This window comes from Cucurbita moschata, unplaced genomic scaffold, assembly GCF_002738365.1.
Source record: "Cucurbita moschata cultivar Rifu unplaced genomic scaffold, Cmos_1.0 Cmo_Scf00014, whole genome shotgun sequence".
Taxonomy (NCBI): Eukaryota; Viridiplantae; Streptophyta; class Magnoliopsida; order Cucurbitales; family Cucurbitaceae; genus Cucurbita; species Cucurbita moschata.
Window position 1 is genome coordinate 1,843,883 of NW_019268530.1, and position 22,855 is coordinate 1,866,737.

At 34.3% G+C, this 22,855-nt stretch overlaps 4 protein-coding genes and 1 pseudogene across 5 annotated transcripts; 4 read left to right on the plus strand and 1 right to left on the minus strand.

Moving 5' to 3' along the window:
* The first annotated feature begins 1,325 nt into the window (after positions 1–1,325).
* Positions 1,326–2,490, plus strand: LOC111452169 (MLP-like protein 34). Its single transcript, XM_023092744.1, has 3 exons — positions 1,326–1,468; positions 2,008–2,079; positions 2,156–2,490. The coding sequence occupies exons 1-3, from the start codon at positions 1,354–1,356 to the stop codon at positions 2,425–2,427; spliced, it is 459 nt and encodes a 152-aa protein (XP_022948512.1). The 5' UTR covers positions 1,326–1,353; the 3' UTR covers positions 2,428–2,490.
* A 1,053-nt stretch (positions 2,491–3,543) lies between these two features.
* Positions 3,544–4,559, plus strand: LOC111452166 (probable calcium-binding protein CML23). The gene has a single exon (XM_023092740.1). It carries the CDS (start codon positions 3,713–3,715, stop codon positions 4,199–4,201), a length of 489 nt encoding a protein of 162 aa, XP_022948508.1. The 5' UTR covers positions 3,544–3,712; the 3' UTR covers positions 4,202–4,559.
* A 1,491-nt stretch (positions 4,560–6,050) lies between these two features.
* Positions 6,051–6,754, minus strand: LOC111452510 (protein C2-DOMAIN ABA-RELATED 3-like). The gene is made up of 3 exons (XM_023093279.1): positions 6,641–6,754; positions 6,439–6,534; positions 6,051–6,347 (listed from the first exon to the last, which is right to left on the minus strand). The coding sequence occupies exons 1-3, from the start codon at positions 6,749–6,751 to the stop codon at positions 6,051–6,053; spliced, it is 504 nt and encodes a 167-aa protein (XP_022949047.1). The 5' UTR covers positions 6,752–6,754.
* Positions 6,755–11,706: 4,952 nt separating this feature from the next.
* On the plus strand, positions 11,707–17,697 carry LOC111452163 (protein PTST, chloroplastic). Of its 2 annotated transcripts, none has more exons than XM_023092735.1 (9): positions 11,707–11,864; positions 12,744–12,778; positions 13,116–13,416; positions 14,746–14,835; positions 15,642–15,710; positions 15,806–15,911; positions 16,074–16,162; positions 16,944–17,056; positions 17,442–17,697. In XM_023092735.1, exons 2-9 carry the CDS (start codon positions 12,759–12,761, stop codon positions 17,542–17,544), a joined length of 891 nt encoding a protein of 296 aa, XP_022948503.1. In that variant the 5' UTR covers positions 11,707–11,864; positions 12,744–12,758; the 3' UTR covers positions 17,545–17,697. The 2 variants fall into 2 exon arrangements, with proteins under 2 accessions (XP_022948503.1, XP_022948504.1); XM_023092736.1 differs by having other exon boundaries at positions 11,711–11,864; positions 12,715–12,778.
* A 405-nt stretch (positions 17,698–18,102) lies between these two features.
* On the plus strand, positions 18,103–22,242 carry LOC111452160 (annotated as a pseudogene).
* The last annotated feature ends 613 nt before the right edge of the window (positions 22,243–22,855 follow it).

Sequence of the window (22,855 nt, forward strand, 5' to 3'; positions counted from 1 at the left end):
CGTCTTGTGGATCTCACCCTCCAATGCGACGTGGCAGCATTTTAATGGTTGTGGATCAACTTTGAGTCTAAATCATTTAAATTTTTTTTTTTAAAAAAAAACCTATCAAATAAATATATAATAATAAGTGGTAAGTTTAATGCCCTAATTTTTGTGACTCTTATTACGTGGTTTCTTGGATTGGTTCGTGATTTGATTTTATCGGTTATTTGAATTTTATTTATCTCTCGAACATATTAGATAATAAGTTGAATTATTATTCGATATTAATTGATATAAATCCTTTATGCATGCATTTTTTAAGATCTAAATACTCGATCTGTTATGTAGAAGCATTTCCGTAGAAGTTAACGCAGTTAATGAGACAATGTTCCCAGTAGTTCAGCTACTAGAACGTTGTACCTATAAATAAATAAAATTGACCCATAATTCATTTTAGAGGGTGGATTGAGAGATCCCACATTAGAGAGTGTGAAAACTTCTGCCTTCATTGGAGAGGGAAACGAAGTATTACTTATAAATTTGTGAAAAATTTTCCCGAGCAAAGTTTTCAAGTTTAATTCTACATTAATAATTGCAAAATGAAATATTAAAGTTTAAAGCATAGCCACACAGAATTCAAATACGAGGGTTAATCTTCGTACAATAAAAAAGAAAAGCAAGACAACAACACGGTATTCTTCAACTTGTAGAATCAAACAAATTTCCAAAGTTAATAAATATCCGAGTAAAATGGATAGCGATGAATAGATACGAAGGGGAGGACAGGGTATAGAAAATAAAACTAGATGAAGGCTTTCATTCGCGAGAAAGTTGTAGCCACAATTTGGAACATGCGTGAAGTGAACCGTTACTTGCTTGCATAATGAGTGAGCTGGGAAAGGGGAAGAGCTAGCTGACTTTATATCTACCGTTGGGGCCCTACTGTTAGGAATCACGACTCTCCACAATAGTATGATATTGTTCACTTTGAAGAACATAAGCTCTCATGACTTTGTTTTGGGCTCTTCCAGAAGACTTCATATCAATAAAGATAGTATTCCTTATTAATTAACTCGTGATTTTTCACTAAATTATCTCGACCAATACTCTAAAATAGTGAATTTGGAATAGTTAAATCTCTCCCGGGTTCTACGAACCCGAGAACCGAGATTCTCTTCTATCCTCTTAATAGCTTTCGTTTACAAAAATGGAAAGATGCCCAACTTTTTTTATGCTACAAAAGATTATAAGAACCATAGAAACTAAAGATGAAGAATTTGAAGTGGTCACATAAACAAGTTGCGAGATTCTAAGAGCTTCCATATAAGCTCTCCAATTTGGCTTCTCCAAAATGCATATTTTCATTACAAAATGGCTCAAATTTCCCAAGTCTCTGCTGATGTTAAAATACAGTCTTCAGCTGACAAATTCTATGCTTTCTTTAGGCACAAAATGCACCATTTGCCTCGAATATTCTCTAAGAATCTCCACTGTTGGATGATGGAAGTCCCACATCGACTAATTTAGGGTGTGATCATGGGTTTATAAGTGAGGAATACTAACTCCATTGGCATGAGGCCTTTTGGGGAAGCCCAAAGCAAAGCCATGAGAGCTTATGCTCAAAGTGGACAATATCATACCATTGTGGAGAGTCGTGTTCCTCTAACATGGTATCAGAGCCATGCCCTAAACTTAGTCATGCCAATAGATTGGTAAATCCTCAAATATCAAACAAAGAACTCTTAAAGAAAAGGAGCTAAGCCCCTCCTCGAAGGCCGTCAAAAATGACTAAGACTCCAAAGGAGTCGAGCCTCGATTAAGGGGAGGCGCACTTTGTTCGAGGGGAGGTGTTGGATGATGGAAGTCCCACATCGACTAATTTAGGGTGTGATCATGGGTTTATAAGTGAGGAATACTAACTCCATTGGCATGAGGCCTTTTGGGGAAGCCCAAAGCAAAGCCATGAGAGCTTATGCTCAAAGTGGACAATATCATACCATTGTGGAGAGTCGTGTTCCTCTAACATCCACAGCTTTGAATTCCTCGAAGGAAATGACATCTCTCCTGGCTCCCTCATGCACTGGTCTTACGACATTGGTACGACTCCGTTCGGTTTTGTGTTTTTGTTTTTGAAAATTAAGCTTAATACTCGTTTGTTTCTTTGTTCGGTTAGTTGGGCCGGCTAAAATGAAGGCAAAAGTGGCAGATGTCGATGAAGAAAACAAGTCGATCACGTACGAAGTTGTTGAAGGAGACATATTGAGCCAATACACCTTATTTAGGTCGAAGTTCCGAGCCTACGACGACGTAGAAAACGGAGGCGCCATCGTGAATTGGTCGTTCGAGTTCGAGAAAGCCAACGAGAACATCCCGTCCCCTGAAGCTTACCTGGAATTTGTTTCTAAGATCTCAATTGGACTTGATGCTTACCTTGCTGTTAACTGATGAACAACAAGGCCATTGGCACTGTGCTATGAATAAAGGGAGCCATTGTTGATTGCTTCCCCATCTCTATGTATCTCTATGTATCTCTATTTAACGTTCCATAAATATTTGAATTTTTAGTTCAAGTCTAAGAACAAAAACATGTTTTTAATGATTATGGTCTCGTTTAATAACTATTTGACTTTGACTTTGAATTTTTGAAAATTAAATTTAAAATTAACCATATAAGTAGTTTTTAATATTCGGTGAATATCATACAAATTTATAATTTATAAGTAGTTTATATAATTTAGCATAAATTTATTAAATTTTCTATACTGCATTAATTTTAAAATTTATTGAAGCAATTTTTTCGAAAAAGGAGAAAATAAAAACTTTAGGAAAAAGCATTAATTTAATTCACGCGGGAAAAAGGTCACAATCAGGTGCACTCAGGACCACGGAAACTTGATTTTGAAAAGGGCAGCTCAATTACCTGCCCGGCCTGCCACTTACTTAATTTGTGAACAATGTCTTGCGATCTCACTCTCCAATGCAACGTGGCAGAATTTTAATGGTTGTGGATCAACATTGAGTCTAAATCATTGTAGAAAAAAAATATAATAATAAACCTATCAAATAAATATATAATAATAAGTGGTAAATTAATGCCCTAATTTTTGTGGCTCCCGTATTCTTAGGTTTGGTTGGATTGATTCGTGATTTAATTTTATCGGTTATTTGAAATTTATTTATCTCTCGAACGTATTAGTTAATACATTGAATTATTATTCAATATCAATTAATATAAATCTTATATGCACGTATATATTAGAATCTAAATACTTTGATTCTTGTGGAAGCTAACACAATTAATGGGACAATGTTCCATGTGATTGAGCTACGGAGAACATTGTATCTATAGACCCATAATTAATTTTAATAAGTTGTTATATTATTTTATCAATTTTATTATTTTTATTTATTTTAACGAAAAATATGTTGATAAAAATTAAGTTTTTTTCCGCTAAAATTTTAAAATAACTAATAACGGTTGGAAAAATAATAATAAGAAATAAATAGTAGTTAATACTCTTAACATTCGTACACTGTCACTTACCGGATCACCGCCTGCAATAGCGCGAGGAAACCGCGTGGAAGGTTTCGACTCCCTCTCTCTATATATATCTGTAGCAAATCTCTCAATCGGAAAGGAAGAAAATCGGGAAAGTGTTTTTGTTTTGAATTTTGTTTTTCTCTCTCTCTCAATTCAAATTTAATCTATTTGATCCTTCGTGAAGCTTTTATGCCTATGGCGAAGACGTCGGTTTCAAATCCAAGCTCCCCAAATCCTGGAGGAGCCTTGGGCTCCATGGACGAGGTTATCATGGTCTTCAAGAAGTTTGATAAGAACGGCGATGGCAAGATTTCCATCAAGGAGCTCGCTGCCGCCCTTGGGGAACTTGGCGGCAAGATCTCTGACGATGAGATCCGCCGCATTATGTCGGAGATTGACAAGGACGGTAATGGATTCATCGACCTAGACGAGTTCGCCGAGTTTCATCAGAACTCTTCTTCTACTGGCGGAGGTAGCAAAGATCTGCAAGACGCTTTTGATCTGTACGATGTCGATAAGAACGGCCTAATCTCGGCCAAGGAGTTGCACTCTGTTCTCAAGCGCCTCGGTGAAAAATGTAGCCTCAAAGATTGTTGCCGGATGATCAGTTCCGTCGATGTTGACGGTGACGGCCATGTAAATTTCGAGGAGTTCAAGAAGATGATGACTCGCTCATAGTCGTCTTCGTCGGTAGAGGTAGTTTCAGAATGAAATCAAAATAGTTTAGAATTTTGAAACAAAATCTGGTACTCTCAGTCGCTTGTTAGTGTACAGTTTGTGATTCTATATCTATCTGGCTTATCTTGATCATCCTCTTGCCATCTGTAACCGATTAGGGTACCAAAAAACAAATTATCCGATTCTAGATCTTAATCAGAGATCCTATAGTTCTTAAAAAAAAAAAAAAAAAAAATTATCAGTTAATATCTGTCTCTGATTGATTGAGATGCTCTGTTTCTGATAAGGATGAATTCAAAGTTCTCGCAGTAATTTTTAGAATCCGAAATTTGTTGAAGCTATTGAAGAACTGACTGCTGTTTGTGCTGGTTGATTGATTTCGGGCAATGATTTGGAAATATTTTCAAAATTTGCATCAAATTGGCATGTAACTCAAAATTTAGCGATGAAAATTCCTTGCGTGATAGACTAAGCAAGTATATACCTCTATTCCCGAATCGTTTCAGTTATTCTGAATTTTGTTTTTAATCTTTTAAATTTCTCGAACACGTAGAATTTTGATGATGAAAAAGTTGAATCTCACAGATCTTGAATGATTATAAATTAGATAAAGAAAAGAAAAGAGTACTGTTGAACCACGGGGGAAGTATGGTCAAAGTTCTTGAGAGGTAATTGTGGAGGTGGTGTTGCTAGGAGGCGAACACGGAGGGTTGTTTGGACATCGGCTGTTTGTGGGAGCGGTGATAGGGACTTTGCTTCGTCGTTAGGTTAAAGCATGAGTGAGGCATAGGGTGTAGGGCATGTACCTTGCCTTTTAAGCTCCCTTTGCGTGCTTGCTTCTTTGTCGAGGCCCAATCCCACCTTTCTAGTTGTCACTAATGTTTCTTTGTTTTCAATAATTAAAATTATTATTTGAATCCTATTACTCTATAGGTTGTCAAAAAAAAAATATATATATATATATATATATATATATATGAACAATGAGTTAAAATAAGCAAGAGACTTCTTTCGGAGTTATTCACTACTTTGAAAATTGGGGTTTCAATGGTAGGAATAAGTGGGAGTGAGACCCGCAGCAGAGAAGGAATTGATGCAAAAGCAATGTAGCTTGAACCGCTGCTTACTTGCATAATGAGTGAGTCGGAAAAGGGAAAGAGCTAGCTGACAATTCTGCAGTGTTGAACCGCTGCTTGCTTGCATAATGAGTGAGTCGGGAAAGGGAAAGAGCTAGCTGACAATTCTGCATTCTTTTTAACAAACAATCAAGAAATTCGCTTTCACTTTCGAAATTGTGTGGGGAAAGGGTGGAAGAGAGATAGATGGGCAACTACCAACACCCCGGGACAGTGAATTGGAATCTCTCTCGGGTTCTACTCAAATATGAATTCCGCGTGGAGAAGGTTTGCATTAGGCACCGCAGCCAACCGCCTCAATTCCATCTTCCACCCTGATATATGGCAAACGTACCCGGGGGCAAACTCTCTGTGCGAAGGTTGCGGACTCGTGTTCCCATTCTTCCCCATTTTAGAAATTGGGGTTGAGGTTGCAGACTCGTATTTCATGTTTAGAAAGATAGACGATGAAGAAAAAAAATTGTCCTCTCTAGGCTTTTCCCTTCGGACTTCCTCTCAAGGCTTTAAAACACGTCTACTTGAAGAAAGGTTTCCACACCATTATAAAGAGTATTTCATTCTCCTCCCTAAACAATATAGGAGTCTCACTCATCAAACAAATATTTTAAAGAATTCACTCATCAAACAAAGATTGAAATGTGTAACTTCAGCCATTCAAACTCTCACCCCAAAACATTCGAGAGAAATATAACCTAATATTATTATTATTTATTTTAGGTCTGTAACAGTGTAGAACCAGGAATACCAATCCATTTCAATTGCAGCTCAACTTCCCCACACTCCACATTTCTTAGCCTTACAAACATTTTTTGAGTAATTTCTCCATTTTCCCAAACGATGTAACTTTCTTCCGACAAACAATTGCTCTTGCTTGGTTGAATCGTTCTTACGATGGTTCCACTCTGAAGGTTATTTAGTTTCATCTTAACAACTTCCACGAACGGACGAGCATCGATTTCCGCATCGCCCATCTTATCATCTAGTGAGAACCGGTCCTTATCGTATACAAACTGTACAAATGAATCAAAACAACAATGTTATCAAACCATCATTTCATAGAGTACATGTGAAAAAAAAAAAGTTGGGCAATGTATTTCTTGCCATGGTGATCGGAAGATTTGGATCTTCGATTGATAGAGTTAGATCTTCGTTCCACTGCGGGTTAGTATTTTGCTTCACAACTCGAGTCTTCAACTTCTGTATCACGAAAAAAAAGTATGCACGAAAATTCAAATTTAACAAAAAATACTCAAAACTGTAAATGTAACCGAACAACTAGACAGATCAAGAAAGGAGAAAAGACCAGATCGCCCATCTTCAAAATAACATAAGGATCACTGCTATAAACATCTCTTATAGCAAGATTGATTCCTCTACACACATGAATTCTAAGTAGACCCATCCAATTCTCCATCTTTCAAACCTCAATGGTTCTTCTTAACCTCTAAGAATAAATAATATAGAGATTTGTGACCCTCTTTTTCTGTGGGCTATCAATTTCTTAATTTGGCTCATTTAAATTTGTATTTTATATTTTTTCGACCGTCAAATGAAGATTTAAATATGTGATTTTTATAACAACAGTCTAATATTTTTATGAGTCGGTCGAATTAGAGTTAGATTTCATGCTTGCCTGATATTGGAAAAAAAAAATATATATATATATATATATAATTAATTAATTAGTTTAAGTTTTTAGGTTTAGTAGCGAGAGTTACCGTGGTATTATTGGAACCTGGTAAGTTTCAAGGTCGAATCTTAATCGAGTCATTTTCTTACTTGTTAGGTTTCGTGTTAATTTTCTTAACCCCTAAGTTATGTTCGTGTTAATATTTAAAAGGCTCATACAATCAACTTGAAATGTTGACTTGTCGTCAATCTCTCATTTCAATAAAACGTGTCGTAATGAATATAAAATATTATAAAATCTTTTTATGGTATGCAATAACCTACTATATATACATACATATATATATATATATATATATATATATATATATATATATTTTGTTTTATAAGGTTGGAGTAGGAATTCATCTTTTGTGGTCAAAAAGGAAAATTACCACTAAAATAATTTGATATTTTTTAATAAAAAAATTTATTGAGTTTGTTTAATAAATATTAATTATTTAGGCTAATAATCATTTAAATTTAATTTTTTTACTTTTTTAAAATAAAGTTTATATATACTATTTTTATTTATGAGTCTCTTTATTTCGTTATTCATTTTTTAAGAAATTAAATAGTTTTGAAGTCTAAAATAAAATTGTTTCTATATTTTTTATTTAGCAAAAAACTTCAAATACTTTTATGAAAAATGAAAATGATAAGAAAATAAATAGAATTTCAAAAATAAAAAATTAAATAATTATCGCGCTAACACAAGTTTATTAATCATGTTCTTTTATTAGCATTTTTTTCTTTTATTTTGTTATCTAATATTCATATTAAAAAGTATATATGTGGTGACTTCAGCATATGTCACGTTATAATTTATTTAAACTAAAATAAATAAAATGGCTATATATATATATTTATTTATTTATTTATTATTATTATTATTATTTTAAATCCTTCAATGTTCTGAAAATAGTTAGAGTTGATATCCAAAAATTTAAGAACTAAAATGGTAATTTTGAAAGTTAGACAAAATAAAATGGAATGTAAATTAATGTGTCACGTGTAATAAGAGAAAGTATTATAAATTTTAATTTCGAAGAAGAATAATAAAATTACTTATTTTAAAATTTATAGTTTCATAAAATTATCTCTCAATCGGTCGCTAAAATATTTTTAACCCAATTGAAAAATCACTCATTTTTTCTTATTTAATATATTAGTTCAATAAAAAATTGTTACTGGACTATTAGTACTACGAGATTATCATATTTCCTTTGCTTAAACTATGTTTAAGTTAGGATCGAGACAAAGTGATCGTTAGTAAGTCGATCTATTTTTATGTCAACTGAATCGACTGACTAAAGTCAGTTGAACCAAACCATTCCTTCCTTTTTCTCTTCTCGCCTTGTCCTTTCCTCCCTTGAACCCGTCATCCCCTCTTTTCCTCTGCAGTCCATGCTCGACATTGAAATCTTCTTTGTCTAAAACCAATTCCGACCAACTGATGATCACTCCTATACTACGTCGAAGTCTGATATGAACCAAGAGACATCAATCATACAATATGCTTTAATGAAGATATGAAGAAAATATTGTTGAAATTATCAAAAGATATTTCAATTCATGCCACGTTGAATAAAATGAAGTTTCATGTTATAAATTTTGGGTGGATTACAATTTAGAGTTATTGTATTTCATTAATGTATTTTAAGACTTTTAATTTAATTTAATTTAGGTTACAATTATTAATTATGAGCATTAAATATGAATGTTACAACTTTTGGAATGCCTTTAGTAGGTTTATTTTGAGACTATATAAAGCTATGTATATTGTATTTGTAGAGAGACTTGGAAAATACAGTCAAATGAGCATTTGTGCTTTCTTTAGTCAATGGCTAAGTTTCTTTACAGTTCTATTTAGTTTAGGTTGCATGTAGAATCATTCAAGCTCAACATGATCAATCTTAGTTGTGGAGTGATTCGAATCTCAATCAAGTGTTCTTGCGTTGAGATATTTGATCAACAAGAATCATTCAAGCTAGACATGATCGATCTTGGTTGTGGAGTGATTCGAATCTCAAACAATGTTCTTGCTTTGAAATATTCGATCAACAAAGTAATCCAAATCTTACTTTCCTTGTAGTGATTCCTTATCTTATCAAAGCCACTTCATCTATACTATGTCTTCATCATTTCACTTAAAAGTGTAAGATGACATTAATCTACCAGACGATTACTAAAGCGTTATGAAAGTTTAACCCACGAGACAAAAAACTCATGGTAAATTATACCGAGAACGATCACGAGATTTTATTTAATATTATTCCAAAATGAAATTGTTCATGGTGGGGCACATCTAATTGATTGAGATAGGCATCACGGGTAGAATAATATAAATAAACTTAATAAATTATTCAATATTCAATGAAACAATATAACATTTTAAAAAATAATTAAGAGAGAACATCTAAAAAAATTAATTAAAATAATCACATTATTAGTTAAATTTGTTACATAAAAATGTATGTCACCCAATAAATAAATTTTTATTAAATTAGAAAAAACTCGATTAAAAATATTAAAATTACAAAAACAAAAGTTATAAATTTTGCAAATTGGTCCCTTTTCTTATCATCAAAGTGTCGGCAAGGTAGCGAAGGCTCACGTGGGTCCTTTTATTATTATTATTTATTTATTAAAATATCACAATTTTAAAATTTATTATATTTTAAACCTTATTCGATAATATTTAATATTGTTTTGTTTTTAAATAAATTAATCGTAAATATGCTTTTTAATGTACTTTTTATATATTTTTCAAAAATCATGTCAAGTTTTAAAAATTAAAAAATTTACTTTTCAAAATTGGAATGTTTTTTTTTAATGAAATTATTTAAAAAAATAAAAGTAGTAATTAAAATTAATATTTATTTATGAAAATATCGATAAAATATCAATTAATAAGTTATATTTATAAAATATTTAAATTAATAAATAAATAAAAAAAACACCTCATTCCAAATAAAGGAGACTTAGCCACAGAATTTTTATCCCAGTTTTCCTCTTCTCCTCCTCCTCCTCCTAATCTTCTTGCAATGGCGGCGGCGGCGATGATGGCGACGGTGGCGGCGATCCTAGTCTTGACACTGGCTGCAAGCAACGGCAATGCTGCTTCTCTAAGTCGTTCGAACTTCGGCAACGAAACCGACGCCGGTGCTCCATCCACGTGGTGCGACCGTCGCACCGAGGAGTGCCTTGTCGGAGATGACGACGTTGACGGCTCAGATTTTCTAAGCCTTGCTTTCGTTGATGTAAGTGGGATCTCTGGGCGGACTGGAAATCGGAACAGACCAGTATGCGATCGGCCGGGTAGAGCTAGCTGTCTTTACCCGAACCCTAGGACCTATACGGGAGAACATCCTGGCACATACAACCGCAACCGCCCATAATCCACCGGACCCTAGTAATTTGAAGCGGGTTATTTCGTTATCTACTGCTGGTTGTTGAATATTATTGGGCGTGAGTCCTACATTGGTTAATTTAGTAGAAGATCGTGTGTTTATAAATGGGGAATACTATTTCCATTGGTACAAGGTCTTTTGGGATACCTAAAGCAAAGCCACGAGAGCTTATGCACAAAGTGGATAATGTCGTACTATTGTAGAAAGTCGTGTTCGTCTAACACTTGTGTGGTTTGGATGTATCAGATCATTTTACTTTGTTTATGGTTTGGCTTCTACAAATTATGTAATTATTTTTGTTTTGTGGCTATTTTGACTTTCAATATCGGTCCGGGCATCAAATTAAGTCGATAGTAGTATCGAATCAATAGGTGCAATTGGATATTTTTAATAGGTCTAATTTGAGCACGATCACCATCAAACTTGCCATTGTGCGCTAATAAATTAAAAAAAATGTGTTGAAGATTCAAAAAAATTAATCTATTTTTTAAATAAAAATAATTGTAAACCTAATTGAAGTTGGGTTCGATGTTCTTCCACTAGTAAAAATTATTGTAAGTCTCAAAATTTTCTCTTTTAACGGAGACGCTCGATTAATCTATTAGAAACTCAGGTATAATTTTATTTTGAAGCATTTTTTTTACCATCTTCATAGTAAAAAATGATGGTTTTGGAGTTTTGACGGATATAGATGGGTGATATTGGCCATTTAGGCCTAAAAATCAAACTTAGATATCATGATTCGAGAAAAGTGAGCAAAAACGTGTAAAAAAAAAATCTATTTTTTAAGAAATTCCCGTTGCACAAAAATAATTGTTTTACGGTTGTTGATGCAGATGAGTGATAACGATCACTTTTACATTCGTTAGCACTGGAAACCAAGCTCAATGGTCAGAGGGTGATGTTTTAGACCGTGTTTAAAATCGTGAGGGGAGGAAAGTAAAAAAAAAACTCTATTTTGTAAAGATTTGTCGAGTTTTATTGTTTTTGTGTAGAAGCTATAAAATTGATTCAAATGCAGTTAGAACGGGGTCGAGTTTTGAAGAACAAAGACATAATTTGGCTAAATGCAGAGTCAAAATACATATAATATGTCGTCGCAATTGAGCCTAAATGAAACCTAGGGCTACAAAATTACAAAAAAAATATGCTCGGGATTAAAGTTTAAAGGATATTAATGGAAATTTAAAAAGTTTTAATGTATTTACTATTTTTTAGATTTTTTTTTAAAGTTGAAAAAGGATTTTTATACAATTTTTATTAATTAAACTTTTATTTATTAAGGTCATCCGAAACTCTTGGCGATACAATTCATTTTAGACACGGTGTAGAGCTTCGTTTCCGAAAAGATTACAAGAGCTTCTTGGAAGCCATAGCCACTGGATCATCAAAAGCTTCAATTAGGATTCAATTCCGGCTGTACACCCACGGAACTGCAAGCGTTGGGTGAGTTTGATGATTCCAATTTCTTTTCCCGCTCGTTGCCATTTGTTTCTTTCTGGGAATAGTAAATTTCGTTCGTGGCTCTTAACTTTGCTACACACGGAAATGAAATAAATGAGATGATGACAGAAATGGCGATTAATCAGTGTGTAAACGTATTTGGATGCTTTGGAAATGGGTTTAATCGTCGTTTTGGAGTAGTATAATTTGTGAAAATGCTGGTTTTCTTTTTTCTTTTTAATAATTTGATGAGGATTACTCCGATTATCTTGTATAGGTGAATGCTGATATATTTCTCCAGTTTTCTTTGTGTTCAAGAAACAAAATATTGTGAATACATTTGATTTAGTGAGTGATTAGAAATGGTAGGGCCAGATTATTGATATTTGGATGTTGATCAAGCTTGTTGACCTTAAGTTAGCTTTTAGCTAGTTTAGTTATGTAGTAGTGGTTTAACTAGATAGTTTTAGTCAGTTAAGTGTACTGAACTTGGATTCTTTTACAATTGAATATGGATTAATTGTAATTGGGGTTAAAATTCTTTTACAATTGAAAGGAATTGGAGAATTTTTCAAAGAAAAGTACATTCCTTTGTTTGAACGGTTTGAATCCACAAGAATAAAGGCTTCTTGATGGTGATTCTCTTCAAGTCTTTTGCTGAATTGTCATTATTTTGATTATAAGTTTCATTTCTTGTTAAAAAAACACTAGAGAAGAGGGCTAAATACATATGGCTTCCATTTTTTTTTGACAATGAGTCGAATATTCTTTTGAGGAACTCTGTTTTAGCCTTGCTATTCTTTCTATGGCTAGTGGTATGTTTACATTAGAATTTTCATATTTCCTTTGATAGTTTCTGATCTTCATATTCTATATTGATAGGAGGAGCCTACCGATATGGAGATTTATGCCCCAAGGTACAGATTTTTTTCTATCTAAGAAAATTATTGTTATGAACTTCTTTGTATCTTGTTCGCTTGACCTTCAATTATAGACTGCTGACTCTAATTTTTGTGCACCTTCCACAAAAGGTTTGCTGATTATCTCTATATCTAAAACCTGAAGCATGTTATGTATCAACCCCCCTGCAAATGTTGTTTATATTGGTCTTTGAATATGGATGTGATTAATGAAGTTCTCTGTTATGTCTATAATCATTTGCATTATTTGTTAATTCCAAATCATTATCTTCACTATGTTTGAGACTTTTTGCGAACCTGATGTCATTATTACTTATGTTATGATCTTGGTTAGGAGTTGTCTGGAAAAGCAAGTTTTACTGAGTTTCAAGATAGCAAGAAAGTTAAAGAGGGAAAACTTGAATAGCCCTTCATGCAATATTACAACCCGGAGCTTTAGGATGGGTTCTGGCATGTTGATCCATTCTCGTGAACCTTCTGTGATGACACGCCCTCACAGTTATTGGATTCAAAGAAGACATTCATTGCCTGTCACTTCTGAGGAATCTTCAATGCAATCAAAAGATCTTTCCTTAGATGCAGAGGAGATTGAAAGTGCAGAGGAACTTTTGGCTGAACCCCTTAGCAGCGAGCAGGTAAGAGTAGACTAAGTTCAGAATTTAATGCTTTCATGATTAAGAATGATGGATACTGCATTTATAATCTGCTGAATGACAGAGAATGGAATCAGTTACCACCTATTTCTTATTGTTTCCCCTTTAACTGTTTCCCCAGAATCAAAACTTACAATGCTCCCTTTTTCCATAATTTATTATAGCTTTTAATTAATTCTATCCTTGGTGCTGACTTTCTAATGGGGTTTAATGGTGTTTGGGTATTGATGTATCTTTGCCCATTTGTAAATTTGAAGAGTTAGTGATTCTTGTCAGGCTTACATGATTTCCACAAGTATCTTTAAAAAAAAGTTGGGAATAGTACTTTCATTAATCATACGCATTGGAAAATGGAGGTAAAAGAAAATCAGAAGGGTTGCCATGGCTTAGGAATTTAGATAGTGTTTTTGGCAATGTTTCAAGAATGTTAGTGACAGTAGGATACATATTGGGGAAGGATTTGTATTGCGCAATTTGCTTTATCTCAAGTTTACAGGTCAAGTTTTAATATAGTGTAATAAAATTATGGATGCCGTCCTTAGGATTGGTTTTTTTTAGATTACTCAATTACCACAGCAATTGCTGCCCTCTCGGCTCTTGTGGCTTGATTTCTTCCCTTTTTTATTCAATTTTCAAACTTCTGCCCAATTACACCTTTTTCACACTTTTTTTTTTTCCTTCAAATTCTCTTATTTACTCTTAAATGCTCCATTCCTACAAGTTCAACAAATAAATGCGTGAAAATAGCCAATAAATTCTCATAACAAAGTGAAAGTTCACTGTCAATATGAGATGATGGGTTCAAACTTTTGGCCACCTACCTACATTCTCATTGTAATATTGTAGGGTTGGATAAATTTTCTCATGTTATCCCAAACGGGGGGAGGGGAACCCATTTGTAAACAGAAGAACAAAAAAGAAAAAAAAAAAAAAGAAAAAAGAAAAAAAGAAGCTGCAGTGAAGGAATACAAAGATATACTGATTTTGTCTCAATATGAAAAGAATCTTATAGGATATCAATGTGCTATATTTTTCTAATCACTACTTCATGAATAGGTTGTAGTACTATATAAGTCACGATCCTTGTTTCATATGGTAGATTTCAGATGTAAGTAAAGAGTTGATGAAAACAAAACATAATGCATGATTATGTACAATATGAAAGGTGTGTAATAAAGCAAACAAAATTGCATTGGGCATTTATCTAATGCTGAGGCTATTTTCCTTCCATTCTGTAATGTTTCTTTTCAGAAAGTATGATATCCACTTTTCTATCTGTCCAAGTGCTGAATTGGTCTTAATTGACTACAGCTAAATGCATTGTTGGCTAATTCAGAAAGAGAGAGGCTTGTCAAAAGGCTCAGTCATGCTAATCAACAGAACCGACTTCTCAAACGACAGGTGTAAAGACACATGAAATTTTTTATGTTACAAGTATGTTATAGAAAATTTTTACCTTTCATTACACAGATGCATGATCAATTTTCTATTATTATTTATTTTGGTGATCATTTTTTATGTTGACTATATCTTCTCTTGTACTGGTTTTAGATAGATTGTGCAGATTAACTACAAAACCAGAATCAAAATTCTAAAAGTAAATCTACGACCAAGTTAACGTTTAGTTCCTCATCTATGGACAGTATTTGTCTGATTAATGTCTGCAATAATTTAAGCTTTTCAATCAAGTTCATATTGGTGGCACTTTATATCTCACTAGTAAGATCCTTATGCTTCTTCTTTTTTAAAAAACAGAACAAAATAGGATCCTGAAGAGAGCTACAATATCTATCTATCTTTTGTAGTAATGCTCTCATTCTTTCTAGCCAAATTCCCCAAGCAAATGTGTGAGATCCCATATCGGTTGGAGAGGAGAATGAAACATTCCTTATAAGGGTGTGGAAACCTCTCCCTAAAAGACGCGTTTTAAAATTTTGAGGAGAAGCCTGGAAGGAAAAGCCCAAAGAGGACAATATCTGCTAGGGGTGGACTTGGGTGGTTACAAAATACCTTTTATTATAAAAAAGAATACATATACTTACTGTAAATTTGATGTCGACTCTTGGGGAATTTGAGATAGTTGGGGTTTTCTTATTTCCTTGATTCTTGTAAGATATAGTATTGAGGGATATTGAAATTTTAGTGTAGCTAACATATTGGGTATCAGCGAGGGAACGGAAAGTCTAATAATAGTTTTATCTTCTCAGCTGCGTGTACAGGACAATGATTTAGTTAACTTTAAGACCGAACTTGCTGGCTTGGACCACGAAGTTGAGGTTAGGCTTCTTTCTAACCAATTTATAGCCTCCTAGAATTTGACAATAATCATAGAAGTTGTAATCTTCTTTCATGTATGTATTATTATGAGAAGGGTTTGATCAAACTAGCAGAAGAAATAGCACAATCTGGTATTCCAGAAGGTACGAGAAAGATTAATGGGAAATACATTCAATCTCACCTTCTCACAAAACTAAAAGGTATAATGAAGATTCAAAAAGCTTTAATTTCAGCGTTAATGAGTTTTATTACCTTCTTTCTGCACTTGTGTGTGAAATGACGTGTGCTGCCCTCAATGAAAGTTTTCCATCATTACTCAAAAACATATGTTGACTAGTTATTATTTTTCTGGACTTTAAAAGCTGTTCATAAAAAGATAGAGAATCAAATAAAGGATGTGGATTTGGTGCAATCAAAAGAAGTTCAACTATTCTGGTATGGAATGGCTGAGGTAAGAACAGAAAATTCTCATTTGTTTAAACTTTCTTCCTATCTGAAAGGAAACTTGCTTTCTATATTCTAACATTGATTGTTTCCTTCTAATAAAATGCATCAATTTCATTAGGAAAATGAAATATTAAAAATAAAATGAAAAATGAAAAATGAAAAAGGCCAGGCTAATGAAGGCTAATGAAGGCTAATGAAGGTTACAAGAAAGCCTTCCAATAGTTTTGATAATAAAAGATAAAATAACTACGGTTACTCTATGTGTGATTTGAGGTACTTAGAGTCTCTCTATTGAGTTTACTCCAGTATAAACTGTGAGATCTCACATCGGTTGAGAAGGAGAACGAAACATTCTTTATAAGGGTGTGGAAACCTCTCTCTAGCAGACACATTTTAAAAACCATGAGGGAAAATCCAAAGAGGACAATATTTGCTAGTGATGGGATTAGGCTATTACAAATGGTATCAGAGCCAGGCACCAGATGATACGAGGCACTGGTTGGAGTAGGGCTAGACTCTCTCCATAGTAGATGCGTTTTAAAATTGTGAGACTGACAACAATACGTAACGGACCAAAACAGACAATATTTGTTAGCGGTGGGCTTGAGCTATCATACTAACTAATTGCTAATATATTCTCAATGTCTTGATAATATTCTTATTCGTTGCAATTAAGGAGGACTCAACTAGTTATATTCACCTACCAGAAGTTAGATGTTTAAATCTGTTCTTCCACTTACCATTATTGCCTTCATTCTTATTATCTTATCATCGTCTTTGAATAGAGTGTGCAAGTTATGGGAACTTTTGATGGCTGGAGTGTTGGGGAGGACTTATCGCCTGAATACACCGGTGCTTACTCTAAGTTCTCAACAACTTTAAGGCTTAGACCTGGAAGGTATAGTTCTTCTCCACTGCCTTTCTCACCTCCCTTTCATTATTTTATAGAAAATCTTGTTAATTTATTAATAATTTGATTAGTTTTATGACCAGTATTGATATAAATTGATCGACCACGGGAGTCATCGATTAACGGTTAGATTATAAGTGTACTCTTTGAACTCTTAGGTTTATGTCTAAAAAGTACTTGAAAATTTGTCGAATAGGCTCAAGACTTGTTATGCATGAAATTGAGAATTCTTAACGTTTAGTGACTACACAAACACAACTTTGAAAATTCATAGGCTCGTTGGATACAAAATTGCAAGTTTATAGCTTACGTAACGCTTCTTAAAGCTTGTAATTTTACTTTGAGTAACCCATCATGTGTATTATATTTGAAGGTACGAAATCAAGTTCTTAGTGGATGGAGAGTGGCATCTATCACCAGAATTTCCCACTGTTGGCCAAGGCTTGATGGAAAATAACCTGCTAGTTGTGGAATAGGTCTGACGTTAAAAAGACTCATAAATCAAATAATCATGTACTTAAATAAAGGTTGTTACAACATATCATGCACTTCAATGAAGGTCTTTCTCCTTTAATCAACTTTTTCATGATTATGAAATAAAAAACCATGAGATATTATCGAGAGTTAAACTTCGAGCATTTAATTTCTTTAGTTCATATGAAACGACATGATCGATGCGATTATCAATAACATGATTTTTATTAGAATCTAGTAGTTAAGTGTAAAATATATCATTTATCCATAATATATTTATGTATGAGTTAAGAACAGAACTATTTGATGAAATTTATGATACTATTAAAAAAATGTTCTTTCAACTTTATTACGTCGGATTTTGAATTATATTAGTAGATAATTATTCAATTCAGATAAATTAATTTGAAAAAGAGTGACATTGCTTCAATTTTTTTTTTTTCTCCAAATTCTTATGTAATTTATAGTATGGCGTGAATTTAATTGACATTTACGCGTTGAATCCAGAAATTCAGATTTGATATTCTAAAAATAAAATAATAAAAAAAAAAGAGAAAAAAAAGGATAAAAATTACATTCATCGAGAAAAAAAATATGGAACTTATACCCACGAAGGAGACAAAATTACACGCTCGAAGGTCCGGTCGCCATGGATGACGCAGAAGCAATTTGGGAAGAGATCGAGCGGTCTGAGAGGTATCGAATCGAATTTTCTTATTTTTATACCATCAACGCATTGTCGCTCAACAGTTAATCGACTCCTTATGTTACGGTTCTTTGATGGGCTTTGCAGCTATCTTGTCTGCTCCACGCATGAGGAAGCGTTAGAGCTAGCTTCCTCTGTTTTGAAGCGTATTTCTCGAATGAAAATTGGATGTGAAAATGATATGTTGGAAGTAGCTAGTATGGTTTTGGTTCAATCTTTGAAGGAACTTGGAAGGTAGTGTTCTTATAACTACTTTCATACATTTCATGTGGTTGTATTTTTAACCATATTGATTCGAGTTCTTAAGCGATATTTATAGACTATGATGTTTGTTGTGAAGCCTGTTGATTATCTTGATTAATACATTGTTATTGTAATAGGTGATGTAAATATGAACCAATATCAAACTGTTGTATTACTTTATTAGTATTCTTCATTGTTTAACGGACAGTGTTCTTATTGTTCATTGATATTGAACTTGCAGGACATCTCGTATAGTGGATGAGCTCAAATTATCATTTTCCTCTGTTGCAGCCATCCCGGTTAATGTTCTTTTAACTGGGTAATCTCATCTTCTGTCAATCATAATGTCTAGCTAGTCTTGTCATTCATTTGATTCTTCTGTTCGTTGATTCATCATGTGAGTACGTATCAATGATCATAATTGGAAAACAAAGACTTTGGTTAATTCTCCTTATTTACAGGGTCCATAAATTGTTCTAGTGTAAATACATGCTGAATTAATTAGTGTATCTAGAAGAAGAACATGTACATTGAATTATAAGTCTCTCTCTAGTCATGAAATAACTACGATGATATTATAAATCAATTGGACGGCTGGAGGGAGAAGCGTTGGACGTCGTAGAGAGAAGGTATCATCTACTTGAGCGCTGTAACGGCCTAAGCCACCCACCGCTAGCAGATATTGTCCTCTTTGGGGATTTCCCTTTCGGACTTACCCTCAAGGTTTTTAAAACGCGTCTGTTAGGGAGAGGTTTCCACACCCTTATAAAGGGTGTTTCGTTCTCCTCCCAACCGATGTGGGGTCTCACAATCCACCCCCTTTAGGACCCAGCGTCCTCGTTGACACTCGTTTCTTTCTCCAATTGATGTGGGATCCCCACCAAATTCCTTCGGGGTCTAGCGTTCTTACTGGCACACCGCCTTGCGTCTACCCTCAAGCCTACCGCTAGCAGAAATAATCTCAATAACTTGAATATACCCAACGTATCATGGGTCGGCCCAATGGGGGGGGGGGGGTATACTTCAATACCTTTATGCCTATATAATAACTTGGTGGCCTTCTATCTAGAAAATTAATGCTACTACTTTCCGGACGTTAAATGTTGTAGGGTGAAGTAGTTGTTCTATGAGGTTTTAAGTATGGGTAATTGATGATGCTGTGAGCAAATTTTAATGGTCAACTTTACCTGCTCACTTTCTCAGGGCATGTCTTCAGATCTCAGAAGGTCTTTCTGATATGCAATGTTTACTAGCAGAGTTCCTTAACTAGTGGAGTTTATCGAACGAAGAAATCTATGTTCTTGTTGGCTCAAGAAATATCGATGACAGAGAACATTGTGATGGGCATGCTCTGTTGACTGTTGATGAATATCTCCAAGTTGTTGAAGTTTACCTCCAAATGCTTTTAGCGATAGGTTCGAAGGATATGGATGTTGCTGTCTCTTGGGTTGAGAAAGCTGCTTTACCTGAGGAAAAGCGTCAGGTAAATAGTTGTTTTTCATGTTCCAATGAGTGGCATTTAAAAAGTTCTACTATCTGATTTGACATCACAAGGTTTATGTTGATTGCTGACAATTAAATATGAAACATGTCTGAGCCATGTTATTGTGCCTATCCATCGTTACATATATTCTTCAGTGTAGCATTGGATCTTTTTTTTTCTTCTAATTGATCTCCTGCATATACAGCTTCTGTCTATGCTATTTTCTCAATTTTCATAATGTCTATGCCTCTCAAAGAAATTGTGATATCCCACATTGGCTGGAGAGGAGAACGAACCACCCAAGGGTGTGGAAACCTTTCCCTAGCAGACGCGTTTTAAAAACCTTGAGGGAAAACCCGATAGGGAAAGCCCAAAGAGGACAATATTTGCTAGCGGTGGGTCTGGACCGTTACAAATGGTATCAGAGCCAGAGATGTGCCAGCGAGGAGGCTGTCCCCCAAGGGAGTAGACACGAGGCACTGTTTCAGTAAGGACGCTGGCCTCGAAGGGGGTGGATTTGGTGGGGGGTCCCACATCGATTGGAGAAAGGAACGAGTGCCAGTGAGGCCGTTGGGCCCTGATGGGGGGTGGATTATGATATCCCATATTGGTTAGGGAGGAGAACGAAACACCCTTTATAAGGGTGTGGAAACCTTTTCCTAGCAGACACGTTTTAAAAACCTTGAGGGAAAGCCCAAAGAAGACAATATTTGCTAGCGGTGGGCCTGGGCCGTTACAGAAATTCTCCCGACATTTGGGATGAATTATTTAATCCTATCATTACCATCGTTGTGAGTATCATTGCACAAGTTTATGATTTTTGATGAACTAAGTTTGTAATTTTCCATTACCTTAAAACTGTTCTTCTTTACTGTTCTTGCTACCTAGTTTTTTGCTAAAAAATTATCAAAATTTTCCTTCCAACTTTTGGCTAGGTACTTTTGAGGAGGTCAGATTACTTGCAGTCTCTTAAAGCTGCTAGCTTGTCACAATCATCCTCATCTTTGCTTAAAGATGACTGTAATGCACATTTATCTTCTTTAGAAGAACCTAAAAAATCAAGAGCTTCTAAAGCAGCCGTGAACCCTGGATACCATCAAGATGGAGAGAGTGCTAATAGAGAATCGGTTCTTAGACTGCAAAAACTTACAAAACCATGTTTTTGGCCGTTCCGTACTATGACTTTGAAGTTTGGAAGTACTCGGCTTGTGATATCCACTGGAAGGATTGTGCTTAGCTGCTTGTTAGTGCTGATATATTATCTATTGCGAAGGAAACTAGCCACTTTGAAGAGGTATGTTTGTGGTCTAATAAATAGCATCATACTGATCCTTCTCTCTGTTACTTGTACATCCATGTTAATTCTTTGCTGCATTGCTATATCATAGTGCTCAATGGGAAAAAGAGAAAATACCAGAGAAATTAAGAAACACTAATGAAGTGTGCTACTCCCTTCAAGTATTTTTTGGTATTTTTAGAATTTTCCAAAAGCATTGGTAGTATTATCTGATCGTAGTTTGATGAATAAAAAATTTTGAGAAGTGAACTACAATATCCGCTAGTGGTAGACTTGAGCTGTTATAAATGGTATCAGAGACGGACATCGGGTGGTGTGCTAGCGAGGACACTGGGCCCTCAAGGAGGATGGATTGTGAGATCCCACATCGGTTGGAAAGGGGAACGAAACATTGTTTATAAAGACGTAGAAACCTCTTTTGAACAAATGTGTTTTAAAACTTTGAGCAGAAGCCCATAAGGAAAAGACCAAAGAGGACAATATCCAATAGCGGTGGGCTTGTCTATTACAAATGGTATTAGAGCCAGACACCGAGCGCTGTGTCAGCGAGGATGCTGGTTCCCAAGGGGGGTGGATTGTGAGATCCCACTGCAATTGGAGAGGGGAACGAAACATTGTTTATAAGGGTGTGGAAACCTCTCCCTAGCATATGCGTTTTAAAACTTTGAGGGGAGACCCGAAAAGAAAAGTTCAAAGAGAACAATATCTGAAATGTGACATTATTGACGTTTACATGGAATGTGACATTATTATTATTATTATTTTATTCTCAGGTTGGCTCAAAAACAAGCATCGTCTATTAAGAAAGCAGCGGTAGACTTGCGGCATTTCATACCAAGTTAACCCTTTAGCTATAGCTCAACCCCTTTCTGGGCTATGATCAAGATTCTCAGTTCCTGTTTCAGTTGATGGATTTTTTTTTTTAATTTTAAATTTTATTTTTTATGAACTCGATAGATTCTTGTGTTGATAAAATAGAACACGACTCCATAATAGTATGACATTGTTACTTTGAGCATAAACTCTCGCGACTGTACTTTGGGCTTTCCCATAATGAGTCATTTCAATGAAGATAGTATTCGTTGATTATATAAACCCATGATCATTCTCTAAATTAGTCGACGTGGGGCTTTCATCCAACGACGATTACTTCTAACAATTTTACTAACTTGGTTAATTTTACTTAATTTATTATTGTTAAATTATTTATTTTTATTAGTTCGAATTATACAAATATAAATCGATGACTTATGAATATCTACTCGAGACAGAATAGGTTTAAATCTTATCATAAATTTTTCATGTTACATGTTTATCGATGGATTACAATAGTTCAGTTAATAAATTTTATTTTTAAAAAATAATACATTTTATGTTAAGGGAGACTTTAATCCATATATATTTAACTCAACTAATTGAATTATATTATATATCTTAAGGTGTCATTAAAGGATTAAAAATAGTGGTTGGATAAAATATTTGAAAGTTTATAATTAAAATAAAATATTCACCGTTTAATATACAAAATCATACAAACACAAATTAAGAATTAAATCTAAAAATTATTAAAAAAAAAAAAAAAAG

Bases quoted from the DNA above. Each gene is read 5' to 3' on its own strand.
- LOC111452169 (XM_023092744.1), top strand. From the start codon at position 1,354: ATGGCTCAAATTTCCCAAGTCTCTGCTGATGTTAAAATACAGTCTTCA. The intron at 1,469-2,007 runs TCCACTGTTGGA...GTTCCTCTAACA, and splicing joins TCGAATATTCTCTAAGAATC to TCCACAGCTTTGAATTCCTC. The intron at 2,080-2,155 runs GTACGACTCCGT...TTGTTCGGTTAG, and splicing joins GCACTGGTCTTACGACATTG to TTGGGCCGGCTAAAATGAAG.
- LOC111452166 (XM_023092740.1), top strand. From the start codon at position 3,713: ATGCCTATGGCGAAGACGTCGGTTTCAAATCCAAGCTCCCCAAATCCT.
- LOC111452510 (XM_023093279.1), bottom strand. From the start codon at position 6,751: ATGGAGAATTGGATGGGTCTACTTAGAATTCATGTGTGTAGAGGAATC. The intron at 6,535-6,640 runs GTCTTTTCTCCT...TTCGTGATACAG, and splicing joins TTTTGAAGATGGGCGATCTG to AAGTTGAAGACTCGAGTTGT. The intron at 6,348-6,438 runs GCAAGAAATACA...TCATTTGTACAG, and splicing joins CAAATCTTCCGATCACCATG to TTTGTATACGATAAGGACCG.
- LOC111452163 (XM_023092735.1), top strand. From the start codon at position 12,759: ATGGAGATTTATGCCCCAAG. The intron at 12,779-13,115 runs GTACAGATTTTT...GATCTTGGTTAG, and splicing joins ATGGAGATTTATGCCCCAAG to GAGTTGTCTGGAAAAGCAAG. The intron at 14,836-15,641 runs GTGTAAAGACAC...TTATCTTCTCAG, and splicing joins ACCGACTTCTCAAACGACAG to CTGCGTGTACAGGACAATGA.